The sequence below is a fragment of the Narcine bancroftii genome, chromosome 7 (assembly GCF_036971445.1).
Source record: "Narcine bancroftii isolate sNarBan1 chromosome 7, sNarBan1.hap1, whole genome shotgun sequence".
In the NCBI taxonomy this organism is placed as follows: Eukaryota; Metazoa; Chordata; class Chondrichthyes; order Torpediniformes; family Narcinidae; genus Narcine; species Narcine bancroftii.
The window spans coordinates 181,059,482-181,084,358 of record NC_091475.1 but is presented as its reverse complement, the minus strand read 5'-3'; the positions used below and the strand labels follow the sequence as shown (position 1 = coordinate 181,084,358).

Below are 24,877 nucleotides of genomic sequence, written 5' to 3'. Positions count from 1 at the left end.
TGAACCATAATCAAATTTAACTTAACATTATTTTTTAAAATACCATTTTCATTTTTGTTTGTGTTCTCTGTCGAACTCTTTCTTTATTTTGAAGCTCCTCATGCTGAACAAAAATATTGTTTTAAAACTTTGTGAATTAATTTACAGACAGTCGTCATTACATTATTCCAAAGTCTCCGTCTTTCTTCAGATTGTTGAGTGGTTGAGGCATATGCTTAATGTACAATCAGGCAACAGCTCCTGCTTTCCTTTTAAGAATATTCCAAAGTGTTAGTGATGTCTTGAAGTCAGTATGTTTTCTAAAACTGATAACCTTCGTAAAAATCTAAATTTAACTGATGACGTGGACTGTTTTGAAGAGTTCTTTGTCCATGTGCCCTTTCTTTTACTTGAATGGTTGCAAATAAATTGTTTCATATTTTCTCTGAAGAAAGTTGTTGTGAGTGTATGGAGAATTGGGTTTAAGGCACTGTTTATTGGAAGTATAAATATAACAACCCATGATGTAATTGCTCCTGGAAAAAAAATTAATACATCTCAAATAAGAATAAAAGCATGCTTTAAAATCGATTTTCACTCACATCAAACCGATAACGTACAACAAAAACTGGAAGAACTCAGTAGGTTAAGAGACATCTGCGGAGCCAAAGGGATGGTCAACATTCAAGGTCAAAACCCTGCATCAGGACTGAGAGCATGGAGGGATAATAATCCAGTACACAGAAGTGAGAAGGAAGGGTAAGAGGCCAGTAGGTCACAGATGGAACCAGATGATAGGGTAATGATGTGTAAATGGACCAAAGATCCAAAGATGTGGTGGAGGGGGGAGGGGAGGGGAGGGGTGTTGAGACAGAGGTTAGAAGTGATAGGTAGAAACAGATGGGGGGGGTGGGGAAGAGAGAGAATTAAGCAGAATTAACTGTATGGATGTTTGTCCTGCATGCTAAAATCACCAAAGAGGATGTCATAATAATGATGGACTCTTGGATTCCTCAATTAATTGGCATTAGGTACCTGAAGACTTCAATTACTTTTAAGAATAAGATAGTATGATTAAATATAATGTATATTAGAAATAAAAGTGAATAGAAGAAAGAGAATGGGAAAGCCTGGAGGGCTTGTGCTTTACATCTGCCTTATGGCTTACAAGAATCTTGGTCCAGTGTTCAAAATCTAAGTAGCACCCTGTTTGTTATCACAGTAAGACGGAGAATCCACAACTAATTCAAAGATAGGTGCCCCAATGCATTAACCACTTTTTTTTTAAGTGATCAGAATTTTAAAAATATGGACTAATTTTAAATTAGATTACTAATATTGTGTTACAATTAACGGGGGGGGGGGGTTATTTTGTGTAGTTTTCTGATGTAATATTGTAATCATACCATTTTAATTTTTAAAAAATTTTTCTTTAAATGTAATTCTCTATTGTATTCATGTTATAAAATTTTAAATAAAGTCTTCAAAAAAAGAATTTAAAAAATATCTTTGGCTTGGCTTCGCGGACGAAGATTTATGGAGGGGGTAAAAGTCCACGTCAGCTGCAGGCTCGTTTGTGGCTGACAAATCCAATGCGGGACAGGCAGACACGGTTGCAGCGGCTGCAGGGGAAAATTGTTTGGTTGGGGTTGGGTGTTGGGTTTTTCCTCCTTTGCCTTTTGTCAGTGAGGTGGGCTCTGCGGTCTTCTTCAAAGGAGGTTGCTGCCCGCCAAACTGTGAGGCGCCAAGATGCACGGTTTGAGGCGATATCAGCCCACTGGCGGTGGTCAATGTGGCAGGCACCAAGAGATTTCTTTAGGCAGTCCTTGTACCTTTTCTTTGGTGCACCTCTGTCACGGTGGCCAGTGGAGAGCTCGCCATATAACACGATCTTGGGAAGGCGATGGTCCTCCATTCTGGAGATGTGACCCACCCAGTGCAGCTGGATCTTCAGCAGCGTGGACTCGATGCTGTCGACCTCTGCCATCTCGAGTACTTCGACGTTAGGGATGAAAGCGCTCCAATGGTTAGATTACTAATATTGTGTTACAATTAACGGGGGGGGGGGGGGTTATTTTGTGTAGTTTTCTGATGTAATATTGTAATCATACCATTTTAATTTTTAAAAATTTTTTCTTTAAATGTAATTCTCTATTGTATTCATGTTATAAAATTTTAAATAAAGTCTTCAAAAAAAGAATTTAAAAAATATCTTTGGCTTGGCTTCGCGGACGAAGATTTATGGAGGGGGTAAAAGTCCACGTCAGCTGCAGGCTCGTTTGTGGCTGACAAATCCAATGCGGGACAGGCAGACACGGTTGCAGCGGCTGCAGGGGAAAATTGTTTGGTTGGGGTTGGGTGTTGGGTTTTTCCTCCTTTGCCTTTTGTCAGTGAGGTGGGCTCTGCGGTCTTCTTCAAAGGAGGTTGCTGCCCGCCAAACTGTGAGGCGCCAAGATGCACGGTTTGAGGCGATATCAGCCCACTGGCGGTGGTCAATGTGGCAGGCACCAAGAGATTTCTTTAGGCAGTCCTTGTACCTTTTCTTTGGTGCACCTCTGTCACGGTGGCCAGTGGAGAGCTCGCCATATAACACGATCTTGGGAAGGCGATGGTCCTCCATTCTGGAGACGTGACCCACCCAGTGCAGCTGGATCTTCAGCAGCGTGGACTCGATGCTGTCGACCTCTGCCATCTCGAGTACTTCGACGTTAGGGATGAAAGCGCTCCAATGGTTAGATTACTAATATTGTGTTACAATTAACGGGGGGGGGGGGGGGGTTATTTTGTGTAGTTTTCTGATGTAATATTGTAATCATACCATTTTAATTTTTAAAAATTTTTTCTTTAAATGTAATTCTCTATTGTATTCATGTTATAAAATTTTAAATAAAGTCTTCAAAAAAAGAATTTAAAAAATATATGGACACATGAACTGGCACCCTCAAGGCTATTCACCACTTAGTAAGATGGTGGGTACTCTTGATTGATATATCAACTTCACATTTCTGCTAACCCACAGTAACCTTAAACCTCCTTATTTAAAATACACAACATTTCTGCTTCCACCTCCTTTGGACAAAGGTATTCCAAAGACACAAGATCCTCTGAGAGAAGTTTCACTTCATCTTTGCCTCAAATGAACAATCTTTTATTTTCAAACAGTAGCCATTCAGTGGTGTATTATGCAGAAACATCATGCTATGTGCTAGAATTTTTCAGTCATTAATCGAACTTCCCTTGCTATCTTGAAAACCTAAAACACTGAAGTTGACACAGATAATACATATAGATGCTAAATTTCTGATGTGAGTAATTGTTAATCAAAAACATGACCATGGAATACAGCATATTTGTAACAAGAAGAGCCCAAATTATCTTTCTGTATTAACCACATTTTATCTTTTTGCATTTAAAAGATACCTGGGATCTCCACCTGAATCAATGAAAGGACTTTCAAAAGAAAAATTGGAATCCAACAGAAGGCATCAGAAAGCACGATGAAGAAAAATCTGTAAGCCACTGCAACTTCACTTCGCATGTGTCTTTTCATTTCGGGTGTCTGGATTCCAGTTTTGTGAATGGAATAAAACATGCTGAAGTAAGCGAAGACAATTATGATGAAGGCAATCATATTCAAACCTAAAAAAAGAAAATAATTTGTTGTTTAACTATTTTTTTTCCATTCATAATGGATATAGTATTCTATTCCTCTCTTCTTGTTCATTTATGAATATAAACTCTCAGTAGAAAGTCTATTTCAGACTCTTTCACATGTCATTTTATAATTCACAATCTTTATAACTGCAATGGAACTGTAATACTGCACAGATCAGACCTGCTGGAAAGATACACACCCAATTTCATGAAGGTATATACTGAATGGTTATTGACAATATAACTTTTGATGTTTGGAGGTGGGGCAAGATATGTGAAACACAGTAAACTGTATTCTGAAGGGAGCAAAAATGATTTAGTCAATAAAAAAATCTATTTAAAGAACAGAGGAAACCGATTCTTCGGTGACTTCTCTTTATGAAAGGTTGATAATTTCTCTATGAAGATGTGGTGTGTTAAAGATAATTTCAGATAAATTGTGTGCATAAAATCAAATCAGTATTCCATAAGATGTGCTCAAAAGGACTTACAAACAAGGGACAATTATGATGAAGGCAATCAGATTCAAGCCTTAAAAAAAGAAAATAATTCAGGGAATTCTCAAAGACAATTCTGGAGAGTTATTTCTATGTGTAACTTGAAATGCAAGCATGTTTTTCTCACCTGAGCATATTTTTGTGACTTTTAGAATACAAAGTGAATATTATTTTCATGTTCATACACATTTTCTCATTTGGCTTGTTCAGTTAGAAGTAGTTGTGTTAAATAATATAATTATCTTTTAAGCTCTAAAAATTCGTCTCTTCAAAATTTACTACTTGGAAATTTCAGAAATTAATTTTTTCTATTGGTAGAACTATCTGAATGATATTGAAACTACCTGGAAAATTAGGTAAATTCCAAATGTTTAGATCTGAACACACTCATAGTCAAGAGTGGGCAAAAATATTGGCCCAGATGTTTTACTGAGGAATTGAATACTTCTGTGTGAAGTTTGGTTGAATGTTATAAATAAAAGTGATCCTAATTATGCAATCAGAAATCTTTGTTGATTTTCCATGCACAAGTTACGCAGTCACACTGAAAAGGCCTTTATACACTTGCAATGATGTCAAATGACATGCAATACAGAGAACAGTACAGAACAGGAATAGGGTCATCAGCCCACAATGTCTGCACCAAACATGATACCAAAATTAAGCTAAAATTCTGCTTTATGCACATGATACATATTCTGGCATATTTGTGTGTTCATCGGGAAGTCTCTCAAACACTACCTCAGGAACTACCACACTGTGTAGAAAACTCACCTCATACATCTCCTTCCCAATTTAAAAACATTTAGTATGTGACATTTTTACCATATCCATGCCTTTCATGATTTTTTACACCCCTATCAGATCTCACCTCAAGAAAATAACTCGTGTTTGTCCAACCTCTACCCATAGCTCATGCCTTCTAATCCAGGCAGCATCCTGGTTAATCCCCTTTGTTCCTTTTTGAAAGCCTCTACATCTACCAGAATTACACACAATACTCCAATACTCTAAGTGTGGCCTAACCAAATTTTTATATAGCCACTACACAAGTTCCTTACTCTTATACATAATGCCTCGACCAATGAGCCGTATGCCTTTTCTACCACCTTATATATTTGCATGGCCACTTTTAAGAATCTATAGATCTGGACCCACAAATCCCTTTGCACACTAATTCTTTTAGGAGACCTGCAATTAACAGTATTCTGGGGTGGGCAACCTTTGTTTTTAAAAAACCCTACATTCCACCTTAAGGATTCCCTAATGCCATAAGTACTCTGTGATTAGTATATGTGAGTGGGTAGGGATGGTTGAGAACTACTGCTGTAGATCTAATTGTTTCTGAAATATTTTGTTCGAGAAAAATTGTCATTGGCCCATTTCCTTTGGAGTTATGAAACCGTGCACCTAATGAGTCAATTAGGTATGATTAACACAGTGGTTTTTTAAACCATTTTTTTCACTCATATACCACCTTAAGCAATCCCTTACTAATCATATAGTACTTATGGCATAGGAAATACTCAAGGTGAAATGTGAGTTTAAAAAAAGGTTGCCCAGCCCTGCTGTATACATTTCCCATACATTTGACCTCCCAATGTGCAACATCTCACACTTATCCGGATTAAGTTCCATCTGCCATTTCTGCTCATATCAGTACTGAAATGGTTTTCAACCTTTTTCTTTCTGCTCACATACCACTTTAAGTATTCCCTGTGCCACAGGGGCTCTGTTATTAGTAAGGAATTGCTTAAGGTGGTATGTGGGTAGAAAGAAAAAGGTTGAAAACCACTGTTTTAATTATACCTAATTGACTCATTATGTGCACAGTTTCATAACCTGTAAAGGAAATGGACAATGACAATTTTTCTCAAGCAAAATATTTAAGTAACAATTGGGTCTAGAGCAGTGATTCTCAATCTTCCCTTCCCACTCACATACCATTTTTCTAATCCTTTTCTAATCCCAAAGCACTGATGGCATAGGGATTACTTAAAGTTGTACGTGAGTGAAAAAGGTTGAGAACCACTGCAGTAATGAATATATATTCTGTTGTATTCTTTGATAGCCTTCTATACAATCCACAACTCCATCAATCTTTGTGTCACCTGCAAACTTACTAACACAATCACCTACCTGTTTCATCCAAGTCAGTCATATATACATATATATCACAAACAAAAGGGGTACCTTCTTCTATAGCTTTCCATAACTGATCTCTGCAGAAGACAGAATTCCAAGAATAAAACCTTTCCACCACCATCCTCTGCCTTCTGAGGACAAGCCAATTTTGAATCAAAACTATCAATGCATCATGGACCCCATGCATTATTACTTTCTGAATCTGCCTACCATGAGGGATCTTGTAAAATACTTTAGTAAAGTCCACATAAATAAAATCCATTTCCCTACCTATATCAACTGATTTCATCACCTTAAGCAAATTTGGAAGACATGATCTGCCCTGAACAAAGACATGATGATTTTTCTTAATTTAACCATACCTTTCCAAATGTGTGCAAATCCTATCCGTAAACATTCTTTCCAGTGGCTTCCCTGCCCCTGATGTGAGGCTTTTCAGTCTGTAATTTCCTGGATTATCCCTTTTTTCCCATCTTGAACAAAAGAATAACATTGCCTCCCCTCCAGTCATCCAGGATCTTGCCTCTTATTAGCAGGGATACAAAGATCTTTGTCAAGGCCCCAACAATCTCACCTCTTGCCTCTTTCAATAACCTAGGATATATCCCATTGCCCCCTCGGGACACCCACCTTAATGCTCTTTAAAATACCTTTCTTGATGCCCTTACATTCTCTCCATACTGCTCTCGCTGTTCTCCTTGTCCTTCTTCTTGTTGAATAGTGATGGAAAATACTGATTTAGTACCTTGTTCAGTTGTTGTGACTCCAAGCATAAATTCTCTCCTTTGTCCTTGAATAGTCTAATCCTTTCCCTTGTGGTCCTTTTGTAATTAATGCAAGCATAAAATGCCTTGTGATTCTCTATAATCCTGCTCACCAAGGATATTTCATAGTCCCTTTTGGCTTTCTTACATTATTTATAGTCTTCAAGGTCCCCATCTAATTTTAGCATTCTAAACCTTCCAAATGCTTCCTTTTTCTTTTTGACTAAATTCATAACCTCTCTCATTATCGAAGGTCCTTTTACCTTGCATTCCAATCCTTCATCCTTACTAGAATATGCCATTCCTGGATTCTAATTAGCTAGTCTGAAAACAACTCCACATGTCATGATTGTTGCCGCCAAGGAAAAGAGGTAGTGGCTGTCCACTCTATCTATGCCACTCATAATTTTATAAACTTCTGTCAAGTCACCCCATTCTCCATTACTTCAATGAGAAAAGCCCTAGGCTGCTTAACATTTCCTCAGAAGACATTCTCTAATCTAGATAATATTCTGGTCAATCTTCTCTGCATCCTCTCTAAGGCTTCCACGTCCTTCGTATAATGAGGACATCAAAATTGACACAATAATCCAAGAATATTCAGGTAAAAGTTGTGTCAGACATGAAATTGTACTTGCTATTTCACAGGCTGTATGTTGCAGTCTGCGCATGGAGACGTGGACTGGCCCACAAAATGGCTGAAGAACGTGGTGACCACATGGACCTGGGGGTGACACCGGCTGTCACCCCAGGTGACCTCCTGCACAACGGGAAGACAGGGAACTGTGGCGGGAGTGCTGGCCAATCCCAGGCCGGTGGACCGATGACGGGGGCCTTGACATCAGCACCTAGGGCCCATATAAATACAACAGCCAGTGCAATAAACCAGTCTTGACTTCAAGGTTTTGGTGTGCATGTTGTTCTTATCCACTCCCACATAGCGTGAATGTTACATTGGTGACCCTGACAGGTCCAACTGGCAGTTTGACCTGAAGATGATGGACCAAGCAGAGCTAGCAACCATCCATGTGGTCTCACTTAGGCTCCCAATGTTTTGGATGTCGCAGCCACACGTGTGGTTTGAGCAGGCTGAGGCTCAGTTCCATCTTTGACACATTACATCGATGACACCCCACTACTTCTATGTTGTGATCGTACTCGATCAAGACACAATGGCAAGGGTCATAGACTTCATACGGCAGCCACCGGAGCAAGGCAAATATATGACCCTCAAAGAACTGTTAACCCACACTTTTGGGCTCTCCTGGCGTGAGCACGCTGCCCGATTGCTGCATATGGACGTATTGGGAGAAAGTCCAGTCCATCCTAATGAGCAAGATGCTTGCTTTGACTGATCATCTGCCTTGCCTGCTCTTCAAGCAGATCTTTCTGGAGCAGCTGCCCAAGGAGATATGACTCTTGCTCACAGACAAGGACTTCAGTGACCCTCAGAAGTAGACATGCTCTGGAGAGCAAAGAAGGACACCAGCACCATTGTAGACTACATTAGGAAGTCCCATGATTGTGAGACCAAGACCAGCAGAGAGGCAAGTTAATACCCTGGGACAATTCTGCTAATATCATCAGTGATGAGGTATGGAGGCCAGTCAATGTCGCCTACCCTGCAGGTTTCTGGGAAACACTCTGGCCTACCATTGTTGATAGCTTGGCAGTTGGCTCATGTGATAGCCTCCTCTGCATTTGAGATTCCTTGTTAGGCAGGCATTTCCTGGTCGACACCAGCACCAAGATAAATGTTCTTCCCCCTCCTGCAGGCCTCAACACCTGCAACAGCATACAGGGCCAAGCACTGAGGCCAGCTAACAGCTCCTCCATCTGGACCTTTGGTACCTGCACCATCCCCTTCAGTTTGGCAACTTCCGGTTTACATTGACCTTTACCCTCACAGCAGTGGTGCAACTACTCCTCGTGGCTGACTTCCTTTGTGCCCACTGCCGGCTTGTAGACCTCAAGGGAAGGCACTTGATGCAAACTAGAACTTTTCAGATGCTACTTCTGGGGGAACCCAAACTACCCGCCCCCACCTTGACTTTATGCTTTCAGATAACAAATTCACCTGCATCCTGGAGTTCTCAATAGTGACACCACAGTTCTCCAAGGCCAAGCCAAAGCACAGGGTAAGGCATCACATTCTGACCGAGGGCCCCCACTCCACGCCAGGGCAGGCCAACTCCCTCCCAAAAAGCTCAGCCTAGTGAAGGAAGAATTTTTTAAAAATGGAGGAGCAAGGGATTGTGCAGTGTTCTGGCAGTCCCTGGGCCTCCCCCCTCCATATGGTGCCAAAAACAGTAGGGGTGGTGGAGGCCATATTATGACTACTGCCACCTTGATGAGGCCACCACGCCTGAGAGATATCCCATACCCTACATCCAAGACTTCACCACCAACCTGCACAGGGCACAGGTGTTTTCCAAGGTGAACCTCATCCAGGGGTAACCCCAGGATATCTCCAAGACTGCGATTATAGTCCCTTTTGGCTTGTTAGAATTCCTCTGCCTACCTTTTGGTCTGAAAAGTGCAGCACAACTTTCCAACGGCTGATGGACGCAGTGGACTGTGTCCTCCCATCTGCATTTGCCTATTTGGATGATATCCTCATTGCTAGCCGCAGCCGCAAAGACCATGCCGTGTGACAACTGTGCACCCAATTGAGTGAGTTCAGGCTGACAATTAACCCCACAAAGTGTCATTTCAGCCTGGACACTATTGACTTCCTGGGACAGAGAATAAACAAACATGGGGCAATGAAAAGGTTGAGGCAGTTCACCAAGCCACAGAGAAAAAGGGCAACAGAAATTCGCCAGTATGATAAACTTTTTCCATAGATTCATACCAGCACTGGCTTGCATCATGCGCCCCCTCTTTGCGCTGATTTCAGGTAAGTCAAAGGACATTACCTGAGATGATGAGTCTTCGAGGGCATTCCAGAATGCCAAAGATGCGCTGGCCAACACCACCCTCCTGGTACACCCAAGACCAGAGGCATCTTCTGCTCTGACAGTCGATGTCTCCAGCACAGCAGTAGGAGGCATCCTGGATGACCTCAATGAAGGCCAGTTGCAATCCCTGTCCTTTTTCAGCAGGAACCTCCACCCCCAGAGCTCAAATACAGTGTTTTCGATCGAGAGTTATTAGCACTGTACCTGGTGGTAAGACATTTCCGTTACTTTTTGGAGGGTCAGCAATTCAAGGTCTTCACCGATCATAACTCGCTGCCCTTCACCTTCCATAACATATTGGACCCATTGTCAATAGAGACAATTGTCCTACGTATCCAAATTTACCAAAGATATACAGCACATTGCACGGAAAAGCAATGTGGTAGCCAATGCTCTGTCACACCCCGCGATTGAGTCAGTTCATGCCCTATCCCGAGGGTCGACTATGTGGTCCTTGCTAAAGCACAGCAGTAGGACCCTGAGATCCCCACGTATAGGACAGCTGTGGTTGGTCTCAGGGTGGAAAACATCCCTGTCGACCCAGGTAACCTGACACTATTGTGTGACATCTCCACTGGCAGTCGCCGCCCATTGTCCTGACCACATGGAGGCACCAGTTTTTCCATACTACATAACCATCCTGCAATCCGAGCCATGGTCAAGATGGTGGCTAGCAGGTTTGTCTGGCATGGGTTCCGTAAGAATGTCAGCAAGTGGGCCAAGACCTGCATGAACTGCCAGTCCTCAAAAGTGCAGACTCACACAAAGATGCCTGCACAGACTTTTGAACTAGCATCGCGCAGGTTCAGCCATGTACACATAGATATAGTGGGGCCACTACCAATTTCCCATGGGATGAGATGCCTGCTGGCCATGGTTGACCGCTTCATGAAGTGGCCCAAGAGGTTCTGCTGGCTGATACCCCCATAGAAACCTGCGCCAGGGCACTCATCGACACAGATTCAGGGTCCCAGAGCATCTAACCTCGTACAGAGTGGCACAATTTACCTCTGGGGTCTGTGTAGCACTGGCTAACTTCCTGGGGATACAGCACCACCAAACAGCATACCACCCTCAGGCCAATAGGTTGGTGGAGCGGTTTCACAGGCACTTGAAGGCAGCCTTGATAGCCGGCTCAAGGGTCACAACTGGATGGACAAACTGCCTTGGGACCTGCTGGGGATTTGCACTGTTCCAGAAGAAGACATCAATGCCTCAGTGGTGGAGATAGTCTCTGGGTGTTTGAACTTGTGAAGAAACTGGGGGCCCTGCTCTTGCGACAACCCCCCACCATATGGCCAGCCCAAACATAAAATCCCCAGGGACTTAAAGACTTGTCAGTATGTGTTCGTGTGAAGGGGTGCACACTGGCCACCTCTACAACGACCCTACGAGGGTCCCTACAGGGTTGTCAGGGAGAACGGCTCCACATTCATCCTTACTAATGGCAGTAAGCAGGAGACCTTTACCAACGACTGCCTTAAACTGGCATATTTGGACTGTGACCAGCTGGTCTCCAATCCTTCCTTCTCCAGACCAATGGACAATCGCCAGTTCTGGGGGGGCAGGGAATCATGTAGCGGCCCTTGCACGGAAATGGAGACTAGTCCACAAAGTGAGCGATGAATGCTGTGACCGTATGGACCTGGGGCTGACACCAGCTGTTGTTCCATGGGACCTCCTGCATGGTGGAAGATGGGGAACTGTGTCGGGAACGCCAACCAATCCCAGGCTGGTTTTCCAATGACCCAGAGCCCTGACATCAGTGCCTGGGGCCCATATAAATGCAACGGCTAGTGCAATAAACCAGTCTCAGCTTCAAAGCTTTGGTGTGCGTGTTGTTCTTCTCCACACCCGCGTAGAGTGCGAATACTACAATGTACACATTACTGCAGGCATTTTTCAGTCAAGCATAGTAATGCCTATTTTCCCCAAAATTTACTGTACTGTAACCTCACTAGAACTAGCACCCCTTCAGTCTGCTGCAGCTTTTCTCAGCTACAGTTGCTGCAAAAGAAACATAGATGCTGGAGCTGTGCTCACCTTTTAGTTCAATGAAGTTGGATATCGGACTGCAATGAGTTGTGCGATGCAGGGAAAGTGCCGGAAAGGATCTGATTCGTGCAGATGCTGTGGATTCATGAAGGAAATGTGGCCTCGCGGAGTGTCAAGCTGCTTTTGTCATGACGGCCAGTCGTTTTCAGACTTCCTCAGGTCATTATTGGGGATCCTGGTATCAAAGGATGAGGACTGAAGATGGAGCAGCAGAGCCGGTTAGGCATCTGGGTGTGACCGGAAGATGTGGAGCCATGCCAGAATTGAAGGACTCAGAGAAGCTCTACCCTGGGCCTTGTGATGACTATAGAGTTCTGGGCTTCTTGATGGCTGATGCCAGAGTTCGGGAAGCTCCATGATCTGTGACTGCGCAGTGTATACTCCCCCTAATGCCAGTGTACTTTATAACATCTGGTCCATGGGGAGCCATTGGACCTGACTTGGAATGGCAGCACGTGTAATCCGCAGCGACCTTGGAGATTGGGGAAGCGTTCTTCTCCATCTTAATGGTGGACATTTTAACATCTTGTTGCAACCTGACTTACTGTACCATGTCTAAACTCTACTAATTGTTTAGTACTGTATTGTTAGGCAGCTTTCATAACTGTGCAGAATTTTGATTGTTTTGTTGCTAGTTTTACTAGACAATGACAATAAAGTAAATCAAATCGAATTTTACTGCATTTTTAACTATGTAAAGGGAATCTCTGCTGAAATTTAGAAACCCCTACTGGGCACTTTCAGAAGTGGCTGTGAACTGTTCAAGTAGCTACTACAGAGTGTGCTACAATCAATTATGAATGTTTTTAATAGAATTTAGCTTCTGTGATGCTCAGAATCAGCCCAATCGACACTGACCACCAAGCACCAATTTATATTAATCCTACACTAACCAAATTTTATTTTCTTTATGTTAACCTCAACTCATACACCTATTGTGGCCAATTAACCTTTCAACCATCATATATTTGGCATATGGGAGGAAACTGGAACAGCCAAAGAAAATTCAAACAGTTACAGAGAAAGCATGCAAGCTCCACTGGAGCCAATGTTATAGGCTTGATAACTCACTTAATATTTCAGAGAGGTATCAGACAGGATGCAAAGTCAAGTTCATCAGTGAAATTCCATCAGTGAAATCTCAGCTGGACCTGAGATGAACATGTATTAAAAAAAAGTCTAGGCACATCAAATCTGTCATCATTAGCTAGGTGTCATTCTGTGAGAAGACTTTTGGCACACTAAGTGTCCAAATTGCTTTATCCATGGAAATTAAAGGTCACGTTGACTCTGAACGCTCTCATCACAGGATCTTTGCAAGTAGCTGTCACAGATGCCTGCTAATTTTCCACTTCCTACCACATCAGGGAACTCACTCAGCTTCTCGACACCAAGGAATGATTTGATTTTAGTCAGGAACAGATGGTGCCTCAGCCATTAGCTTTTATCAGCAACGCTGGATTCCCACAACTCCAGGCAGCTATTTTCTATGCTCGTGTGTTCATTTGGGCTACTATTAAGAATTTTTTAACCAAATGAAAAATTTCCTACTAGTTCAATGTGCAAATTGTAGATCACAAGACAAAATTCTTCATGGTCGATGCCCTATTGCCATTGAGAAAGCAGGATTCTAATATCCTGCATATGTCTGAATGCCAGACATTACTAGGATCCTGGGAATGAGGGGAGGTCCCATTTGCCATACCCAGTTTTGAACCACAGCAGCTGACAAGAGATACAAAGAACGTCCCAGGTTTTTCTGTGTCCCTGGTGGATTTACTACCTCCTGTGCATACATGTACAACATAATTAGATGTTAAAAGTAACTGGAGCTTCAGGAGTTTCAATAACTGATGATAAATAGTTATTCAAATGATACACATAATAAAGATTTTGAAAGAAGTTCAGAGACTATCTGTTGATTCCAACAGGGTTTCTTTGTTGTAAAAGAATATATAGGACTGGAGGGGTATGGACCGGGTGCTGGTCAGTGGGACGAGGAGGGTGGGAATTTGTTACGGCATGGACTAGTAGGGCCGAACTGGCCTGTTCTGTGCTGTAAGTGGTTATATGGTTAAGAATAGGGGTATTATCTGCAAAGAAACACCCCTGACTTCATACCTTTAATAATGGATAATAAGATTTTGGGGATCTGGTTCCAGAAAGGGATCAGGCAATATTGAGGACTGTTATGAGCAGGGGCAATTTTATGTCATTTGATCAATTAAAAATGAAGTATGGTATTGCTAATAATACAACCTTCTGCTATTTTAATTTAAGAGCTTATTTAAGGGACAAATTGGGCCCAATAATGATTTTACTGAAGTGCAATGATGTGGAGACTCTGATTTGAAAGGGAAACACAAAGAAATGTACTTCAGGAACGTATCTCTTACTTAAAATGGGAACCCCTAAACAGGGGGGTACACAAGTCCAGACAGAGATAGGAATCAGACTTAAATATAAGAATTGGTAAACAAAACTGGTCCGATTTATGTCCGGACAGTACAACAAACACAATACATGTAAGATACAGACTGGTGTAATTTAATTTTTTGTACCAGTTATATCTCATGCTACAAAAAATAAATTAATTAATATTAAGATTTTTCAGAAAAATGTTTTAGATGCGGTGAGGAGGTAGGAACCTTTTTACATTCAACCTGGTCATGTCCCAAGGTGAGGCCCTTCTGGGTGGATCTAGAGAATTTTCTAGAGCAAATTATAGGAATTCAATTTCCACAGACCCCGGAACTGTTTTTTTACTGGGGAATATTGTATGACCTAAAATGAGGGTGTGCAAATATCAAATAGAATTTGTCAAGATATCATTGACAGTGGCCAGGAAATGTATAGCAATTACTTGGAACTCTGATTCCCATCTAGGTATAGCTCATTGGAATGCAGAAATGCATAGTTGTGTTCTCCTTGAGAAGATTGTTTTTGTGAGATTGAGTGCAAGGTGGTTGTTGATGCAACAATCGGCCATGTTTTCAATCTCCCTCCTCTATGTTAACTCATCACGTTTCTTTATACAACCCACTACCATGGCATCATCAGCAAATTTGTAGATGGTGTTGTGTCGTACTGAGCCACACAGTCATAAATAAAGTGAGAAGAGTAGGGGAGAAAGAACACAGCCCTGTGGTACTCTGATACTGATGGAAATTGTGGAGATGTTCTTACCAATCCTCACTGATTGTGGTCTGGAGATGAGAAAATCTGTGATACAATTACACAGTGGGGTGTTGAGTCCCAGGTCTTGGAGTTTGTTGATCAGTTTTGAGGTGATGACGGCATTAAATGCCAAACTGTAGTTGATAAAGAGCATCCTGATGAATGCATCTTTATTGATGCTTATTCTCCTGATGCCCATCTCCTCTAGCAAGACGTTCAGTGATCTATCAAAAATTCTCTAGTCTAAAGTGATATTCTTCAAAACTCTTCGACATGAGACCTTGTCAGTCTCATATAGAAGACTGACGTTAGCTGGTGATGCCATTAAAAAATGTTTCAATTAGAAGTTGCCAGTTTGCTTTAAATAAAACAGGCTAGTTTTAAGATCTGATGAAAAGTCATTCACTCCTTTTCCTCTGGCAACATGTCCGAGGAATTCACTGGGATTTTACTGGGGCAAGGCCCAAGGAACACTGTCCGAACGTCAGCCTCAAATGACATCATTTCAGGCTGGGATTAACCACCTCTACCCCTACTCATGTCCCCAGCATTTTCTGGCTCTGGCGTGCTGATAAAACGAGTGGAAAGGGGATATCAGAAAGTCTGCTGTTTCCAGTTGAAGGTAGAACACTCTGATCCCTGGGGATGAGTGTGTTCAGTGGAAAAGCAATTAGTGTCCCAGTTAAGGGTGGCCCAGTGGAAAAGGCACAAAGGGCTTCCTATCTCGGGACACTGCACAACCAATTAACTGGGATGCCAGGGGAAAAGGGGTTACTGACATGAAACAGTAACTCAGTGTCTCTCTGCATTGTTGTTGCCTGATCTGCTGAGAATTTCGCTTTTTGATTTTAGCTTCATGTAATACTCATTACTTGTTATATCAGAAACTGCTATGGGCCACAGTTCATGAATTGATTTTATGGAAGTGTTTGCACAGTGGAGTTTTTGTGTGTTTTCAAGTTAAGAACAAGAGAATTTACATTTGTATGCCACCTTTCACTACTCAATGATATCCCAAAATGCTTCACATCCAGTAAATGTAGCCTCAACTGACGAGTAAAGCAACATTTAATTTGTACATAGCAAAGGGCACAAACAGTATGAGGTCAGCAACTAGATAATCACCTAAAAGATATTGTTTGAGAGAGAACTATTGGCCAAGACATCAGGAGAATGCCATAATACCTAAAAGTTTAAAGAGGATAATTATTTAAAATCTCAACAGAAAGATAACATACATACCGATACACTGTTTCCTCAGTTTGTACAGGTGTACCAGCTTTTGTCAATTTGCAGACCAAATAATTTCTGGAATACTTCAATTCTTATTATCTATTATTAATATAGCTTTCAGTCCTTGTATTGGCTTTGACTAGCAATAAAAATGAATAATTAAAAATTCATACCAAGGAATATTCCAATAGAATAGCCTTTTGCAGCATCCTTTTCAATTTGGTCTGGATAAAGGGGAAAGCAAACCCCATTTCTTCCATAGTAATTTCCAAATATATCTTCATTCCAGAGAGGTATTATAGCAATAATAAATCCAACAAGCCAAATGGCAATGAGTATTATCAAAGTCTGTTGTTTTCCTGGTTTGATGTTACTGAATGGAAAGACTATGACTACATACTTCTCCAGACTTAGGTAAGTCAATAACAAAACTGAAACCTCAGTAGAAAGCATGGCCAAAAATCCTATCATTCGACACTGGACACTTTCCATCCATCGATGTGCATATTTGTTGTACTCCCCTCGATATTTGATATCGAAAATTCCAACAAAGAATAGATATACTCCCATCAAGCAATCGGCACCTTATATGCAGAAAGAGAGATGTACAATTTTATTACATGAGATATACATTTTGTAGCAATATTAAGTTGAAAACCCCACTATAAAGTGCAGAAATTGTACAGTTTCATGATCCATCAGATTCTCCAGATGAATTGTGATTTCTACTATAGGGATATTTGTTTTCAGAAAATAGAGTCCATAAAATTTGAAAATTGTATTTGTTGGTTCCTCACCCTTTCCATATTTAATTGAGCTTTCATGAGTTTGGAAGAGACTGTGACAATGCCCAATAAGCACAATATTGAAATGAAGGAGGTAAACAATCTGTTGATTGAATCATATTCTGCAAATATTGTTCACTTTCCATTTGTATCAAGATATTTTAATCACATTTGTTTGATATACCTATTCTGAAAAATGATGAATTATATTTTTAAAAATTTAGATACACAGCACAGTAACGGGCCTTTTCAGCCCATTATGTTATTGCAGCTAATTAATTTCATTGTCAGAAATTTCAAAAAATAATAATTGGTAATTTGGTTAAAAAAATTAACATTTTGCTAACTTTTAGGTGCAGTTAGGAGTTTTAGCTCAATTCTTCTTTAAAAATCATGCTCTAGAAAATGAGCTTTTATTTCAAAATCAGACAGTTACATTTGCTCCCTCTAACCAAGTCTGCTAGATTGATAACATTTTTGACTTTGTGGACTTAAGAGTGAGCAAGCAAAAAAAGCCAGCCCCACCCAGCTATATCCTCATCTCCAGCCCACTGTGAATTCTGATCCATTGTCTCATGCGTTACCATCTAGGGCTCAAACAACAACAAATTGATTGCTATTCTAATACATTAATCCTAATACACTACCAGAGGAAATCCCTTAATGGCTATCCATCGAGGTTGAGGTTGATGGTCTTCATTCCTCTGGGCTCTCAAGTGGCTTAGGAGTCCAATCTTGGAAAGTGGCCCACCGAGCGAAGACACCAGTGCATGTATTTGTTTAATGTGTACTTAATGTTGCACTCCAAGAAGCACACGATACTCCATAAATCAACCAACTAGTTCCAATGGCATGAAAATGACAACAATGGGACCTGATGAATTTGTTGCAGCCTTCATCTCTCTTCACAGCCATCGAGTTCAAAGTAACTTTATCTGCCTGTTCCACCGTTGAGGTCTTGGTTGGATTGTTCTTTATCAGAGACATCACCCTCAACCTTACTTCCATGGTAGCTCCAGATAGCATTGTTCTCAGGACCACACAAGCTTCTCCACCACAACAATCCACAGAGAAGTTAATCACCATAAAAACATCAATTATAAACTATAAGCTCTTTGATCCTCCATAACCTTTAACATGCATTGGAATTTACAGACATTCATCACATTGCCAATCAAATTAACTATCAGTGCTGACTTGTCACTTACTGTAATTTGATAACAAGTTATAAAATCTAACAATGATTCATAACTTGAGTAGACCATGATCTCAGAATTACTCTGGAGCATCCTCCAATAGTTTATGCAGTATTAGGCAAAAAAACATTAATATTGGGCTTTCTCTTATCTGCATCGGAATTATCTGTATCTTCAGGTCATCCAAATGTTTTAATTCTAAAACATTTAATACACTTCCCGTCTAAAAATCTACCAACTTTAGCTTTAAGGTTTCGATTGACATCAATTGCTAATTATAGGGAAAAAAGATTTCCAGATCTTCCCTTTCATGACATGAAGAGTTAGCTTCCTGCCTGCATGCCTGAATACTTACGCCTAATTTTAAGATTGTATTTCCTTATTCTGCATTCCATTACCAAAAGAAATCCCTTAATTTCCATAAAAACCTCTATTAAAGAACCATACATCATACAGAAGAGACAAAGGCCCTTCTGCCCACTATATTCATGCCAAATAACAAATGCAAATCTATACTAATCCTTTACTAAAACTTGATTCATAACCTCCTCTTAAATATTTTTAGAGTCTACACCTCTACGATACATTGAACTAATGTGGTTAAGCCAAGCAGACTACATTAATCACACTGGTCTCATTGTACCTCTGAAATATTAAAATTTGTCAGAAAGTATCTATCCCCAAACAAAGATGTATTATCATTGATTATCTGTCCCCTGCCTTGACAAATGCAGTTCCATAGAACTCACATGTCCAAAGATAAACTTTCTCGTATCTACCCGAATACGAGTCCTCATTGTGACAGATGTAACAAAGAGGATGCTACATTCATTCATGTGTTTTGGACTTGTTGAAGCCTTACAAGATACTGGACATAGATTTTTCAGACTTTATCAATAATTCTTGACTTAAACTGAGAGCTTAATCCTTTAGTTGCTCTTTTCAGCACTACTGCAGAGCATGGCAGAACTTTAATGCCAACTAAACGTCAAATAATATTTTACTTCCTTTATGGCTAAATGTGCAATGATGCTGCTCTGCTCACTTCTGTTCAAATGGTTTATATAAAATTATGCCTTGCTTTAATTTAGAGAAAATCCAGTGCTCTGTAACTGATACGAAGATGAATTTTCAAAATATGTGAGGACAATTTATGAACTATGTTCAGAACTTCTAAAGCAATAACAATCTTGATGATAATTTTATGTTCTTTTTTCGCACTCTCTTTTTCTATAACAGACAACTAATCTTTACTCCTGTCTAGGCAGTGGGGATAGATATTATAATAAAATATTTCATATCATTACTTAAGGTTTTGAAGTGATTAGTGATATGGGTACTGATTATAATAGCTTTGTATAAAGTGTTGTTACTTCCTGTACTTATTGTGTGTTCCATATACATCGTGTGTTTATATGTTTTATTATTATAAAATCAAGATTAAAAAGAAAAAAAAAACAAATGCAATTGAATACTGTTCCTAAGATTTTTTTAATAACTCCCATGAGATCATTGCTTATCTTCCACATTCCAGGAAAAATTATGCTATTCAACCTGCCTTCTTAACTCATACACAACTCTACATTGACCTATCTAATACATGGGGTTATATATATGATCTTTTTCAATGTACAGATACAGCATGGGAACAGGCCCTCCTGAGCCGGGAGCCCACACCACTCAAATACACCAATGAGAATAATTAATCTACTCACCTCATACATCTTGGGAATGTAGGAGGAAACTAACATCTGGAGGAAACCGACACAGACAAACTACTTACAGTCAGCACAAGATTCGAACCCGGGTCACTGGCGCTGTAATAGCATTGTGCTATACTAATTGTGGGGACCTGGAGATTTGCTTACGTTAATCTCATTAGTTTCTTATCATATTTAAAGAAAAATCATATTAGACCATTCCTGAGAATATAAAGGAACCATAAATCCATTGTTTTGTGATTTCCAATTACGCTATTGTTTCCTTCTCTCTCAAACTGCCCGCATATATTTTAACCATTCTCTCACTATGTACTGTTTTTCTATTCTTCAAAAGCTTTGCCTATAATACCTTTTCCTATTGTTGCCATTTTATTGTTCTTTATAATTTTCCCAAATTCATGGAAGGGCTCCAATTTTTTTTTTTGCGATTTTATTTCCTGTGGCCCTCCTTTGATATTTCCATATTCGCACTATTCTTTTTTTTCCAAAAATAATTATCAATTCAAGCCTTTTATAAGTGGATACAGGACTTGAATTCTACAAAAGATTTCTTTAAACATACTTTGATTAATTTACTGTTGTTGATTCTCCTCATCATCTTAAAGTCACCCTTGTCTGAAATTAAATCCTAAGAAAACGATTCATCCTTCTTAATTTTATTTCAAATGTGATTACACTCTGAAATTTTATGAACTTGATCTGCATCTTTGTTAAATGATTTATAATTCATACATTTTTCATAACATTATATGATGGAAAATAAGCTTTTTAACTCCTTGTTGAAAGGATTGCTTCTTGGTGTAGGCACGCAAATAGTCACGAGATGCCTCTTTCATTATGTCCAACTTTTGCACTTTAGTTATTTTGGACCCTTCTGAGATGAAAACAGCAAGAAGTTTTAAGGTATAAAATTCCACCTCCCATCTATATCTCTGATTTCTCATTTCACCAAGTGCTTTGATTATTAGAATTTATAAATCATAATCTATTGCTCGGCATTTTGTACTGCATTTTCAGTGACCAGAATCTAAGGTCCTGTCTGACCTAGTATTAAAAGGCAGTGTGATGTGAAAGAGCTGAAAGAAAGTTTGACCTGAGATATTTAAAACCAAAAACAAATACTTACAGCATAAAATTTTTATGGACATAGCATGAAGTTTATTTTCTGCTCGAATAAGTGACCTCATAAAAATGACAAAAATGTTTCCAAAACATGTGAGACAAGCTATTATCCAGACAAAAACTCTTAGAATGATGCTTGCTAGCAGGTCTTCAAAGGAAGATATGCCATCTGTGTTTGGTTTACAACTCCGTACATGAGGAGAATATGCACAATACTGAAATTTATGGAAATATCTGTGAAAATAAAGAGGACAGGAAATAATACAGTCCAGTGCTAATAGGTATGGTATTGCACATTGTCAGATTGGTACAAAAGCAAATGTATATAAAAAATTTGTTTTCTTAACCTTGCCTGAATGCTAAATAGTAGTCAAACATAATAGTGTACATAATTTTTCCCTCTTTAATAGATGCGCCAATTTTTATACTCAATTTATGACCAAACAGAATTTAATGATTTTTGAACTCTTCATGCTGCATCAGCAACAGTGGAAGTACAACTGAATAGGTGTTAATTGAATATGGATAGGAGGACAGGACAGAGGAAGGGGGAGGAGGGGTTGCCTTGACTACTTTTTGTTCCCCCTTGGTCCAATCCCTCTCCACCTATATCCATGATGGTTCACATGCTCTCCACCACTTCCATTTCCTTGATCTCGACCACCTCACTTTACCAAGAACATTCAATCACAATACACCTCCAACTTGTAGCGCAATCAATTAGACCCAACAGACCAGAAATCAACATTAATAGGCTTTAATCACTATAAACCATCATATCTTGTATGCTATTGGCCCGATACAAAGGCAGTACCGAGACAGGGGATTGGACAATACTGCCTTTATTAGGAATCCTGGAAGAGGAGGAGTTATAGTATCACCCCTTCTTTTGAAACAAAGTCTGGCAGGTGACATGTTAGAGTCCATTCAGAGTCTACTTACAGGTTCAGCCTGTCTGGTGGTTTTGTCCATCAACCTGACTGTCACAGTGCCAGCTGTGGTGTTGCTGTAGGCTCTTGGGAAGTGCTCTGTGTGATGGGCTGCGGTTCAGATGCTGAATAGAATCAGTTGGGGTTGAATCAGGGGTTGGGGGATGGTGTGGATTGGGGTTGGGGGATGGTGTGGATTGGGGTTGGGGGATGGTGTGGATTGGGGTTGGGGATGGTGTGGATTTTGGATGGGGATGGAGTGGATTGGGGATGGGGGATGGTGTGGATTGGGGATGGGGGATGGTGTGGATTGGGGATGGGGGATGGTGTGGATTGGGGTTGGGGTTGTGCAATTGGTGCCGATGGTGGGGTCAGATCCTTGACCATGTCTCTGGTAGTCGCGGGGAAGGGGGGGGGGGGGTGGAGGCTGGTCCACCAATCATGACCAGTTCAGCGGGCACCTCAGTTGTAGGGATTCCTGCATATCCCAGGTTCCAGATGGAGACAGTGTCTCTCTACCCATCCTTGTACTGCACATAGGCATACTGGGGGTTCACATGGAGGAGGTGGACCTTCTCGACCGGGGGTCTGCTTTGTTTGGGTGCATCTTTGGAGTAGCACAGGCTCTGGGTCATCAGCTAGACCAATGGCGCTGTTCCAGACGCCGACCTCCTGGGGAAGAATAATTTTTCATGCGGGGTCGCATTTGTTGCTGTACAGGAGGGACCTGGTGGCGTGAAGCGCCTCTAGTGGTACCTCTTGCTACTGAGAAAGGCATCCCTTTTGATTTGAGTGCCAGGAGGACTGCCCTCCAAATGGTGCCATTCTCATTTTCCATCTGGCCATTCCCTCAGGGATTACAGCTGGTAGTTGTGCTCATGGCTAAGCCATAAGCCAGCAGGTATTAGCACAACTCCTCGCTCATAAATGAGGGCCCTCTGTCACTGTGGATGTAACTTGGGCATCTGAAGAGCATGAAGACTTGCTTCGGGACTTAATGACAATGGCTGTGGTCATATCTGGGCAGGGGATGGTGAATGGGAATCATAATTATTTGTCAACAATGTTGAGAAAATACATGTTCCGGTTTGTGGAGAGGAAGGGGCCCTTGAAGCCCATACTTAGACGTTCGTAGTGGCAGGCAGCCGTGATCTGGTGTGCTTTGTCCGGCCAGTAAAAGTGTGCTTGCACTCCACACAGACTAGGCAGCTACAGGTCAGCTCCCTCAACCAAGTACAAGAGTTTGCGGGCTCTCACAAAGTGATAGAGCCTGTTGACTCCAGCATGGCAGAGGTCATTTTGTAGGACTTGGAGGTGGTCTGCTTGCACATTGGCACAGGTACCCTGGCACAAGGCATCAGGAGCCTCGTTGAGTTTCCCAGGCTGATACAAGATCTCATAGTTGTAGGTGGACAGTTCAATTCTCCACCTCAGGATCTTGTCATTCTTAATTTTTTCATGCTGTTTGTTATTAAACATAAATGGGACTGTACATTGGTCAGTCAGCAAAGTGAATGGTTTTCCAGCTAGGAAATGCCTCCAGTGATGCACAATTTCCACTATGGCCTGGGCCTCTTTCTTAATGGCTGAGTGCCAGAATTTGGGACTCTGGAGGGTATGTGAGAAAAATTGCACCATCTGCCTGCCTAGTTGGATGCATCACTCTCCACATTGAATGGGATGGATTAGAGTTCGGCGCGTATCACCGCCTTAGCAATGTCACCTCTGACGCAAGTGAAGGCCATGGGCTTCTGCTGATGGGGTAAAGGTGGTAGTTTTTAACCAGGGTGTGGGCTTTGTCCGCACAATTTGGGACCTATTGTGCATAGTATGAAAAGAACTCCAGGCACCTTTTCAGGGCCTTGAGGTTATGAGCGAGTGGGAGCTTCAGCAGGGGCTGCATGCACTCAAGGTCAGGGCCAATGACTCCATTCTCCACCATGCATCCTAGTATAGCCAGACATGAAGTACGAAGCATGCATTTATTTTGGTTATATGTGAAATTTAGGGCTTTTGCTGTCTGGAGGAATTTTTGCAGGTTAGCACTGTGACCCTCCTGGTCATGGCCACAGATAGTCATGTTATCTAGGTAGGAAAATGTGACTTTCAGTTGGTGGTCATCCACCATTTGGTCCATTTCTCTCTGGAAGACTGAAACTTCGTTCGTGACTCCAAGGGGGATGCGAAGTAAATGGTAGAGGCAGTCGTCCATCTCAAACACCATATATGGGCTGTCTCATATATGGTGATCAGGAGCTGGTAATAAGCCAACTTGAGGTCAACGGTGGAAAAGATCTGGTATTGGGCAGTCATTCACCAATTTGGATATGCGGGGGAGGGAGTACACGTCCAAGAGGGTGAACTGGTTGATGGTCCGGCTGTAGTCTATGACCACCCTGTGCTTCTCTCTGTTCTTCACCACCACTACCTGCGCTCTCCAAGGGGTGGTTCTGGGCTTTATGATGCCCTCTGCCAGGAATCGGTTAACATCAGCCTTGATAAAGAATCTATCACCAAGACTGTATCGCCTACTCTTGGTTGCCACATGTTTACAGTCGAGAATGAGGTTTTCGAAGGGGGGGGGGGTGGTGGTGGGACCTGGAGGGTGGACAGTCCACAGGTCGTGAGTAGTGGGCAGTGTTCAGGTTGCTGGTTGGCTG

At 41.2% G+C, this 24,877-nt stretch overlaps 1 protein-coding gene across 1 annotated transcript in view; it reads right to left on the bottom strand.

Annotated features, from left to right (window-relative positions):
* Positions 1–103: 103 nt before the first annotated feature.
* LOC138740129 (relaxin receptor 2-like) overlaps positions 104–24,877 on the bottom strand; it is a 117,625-nt gene continuing 92,851 nt past the window's right edge. Inside the window, exons 15-18 of the mRNA XM_069892531.1 lie at positions 21,293–21,522; positions 16,638–17,048; positions 3,400–3,618; positions 104–515 (exon numbers count right to left, since the gene is read on the bottom strand). Of these exons, the coding sequence (XP_069748632.1) occupies positions 271–515; positions 3,400–3,618; positions 16,638–17,048; positions 21,293–21,522 (1,105 nt within the window). The 3' untranslated portion in view covers positions 104–270. The remainder of the gene's footprint in view (positions 516–3,399; positions 3,619–16,637; positions 17,049–21,292; positions 21,523–24,877) is intronic.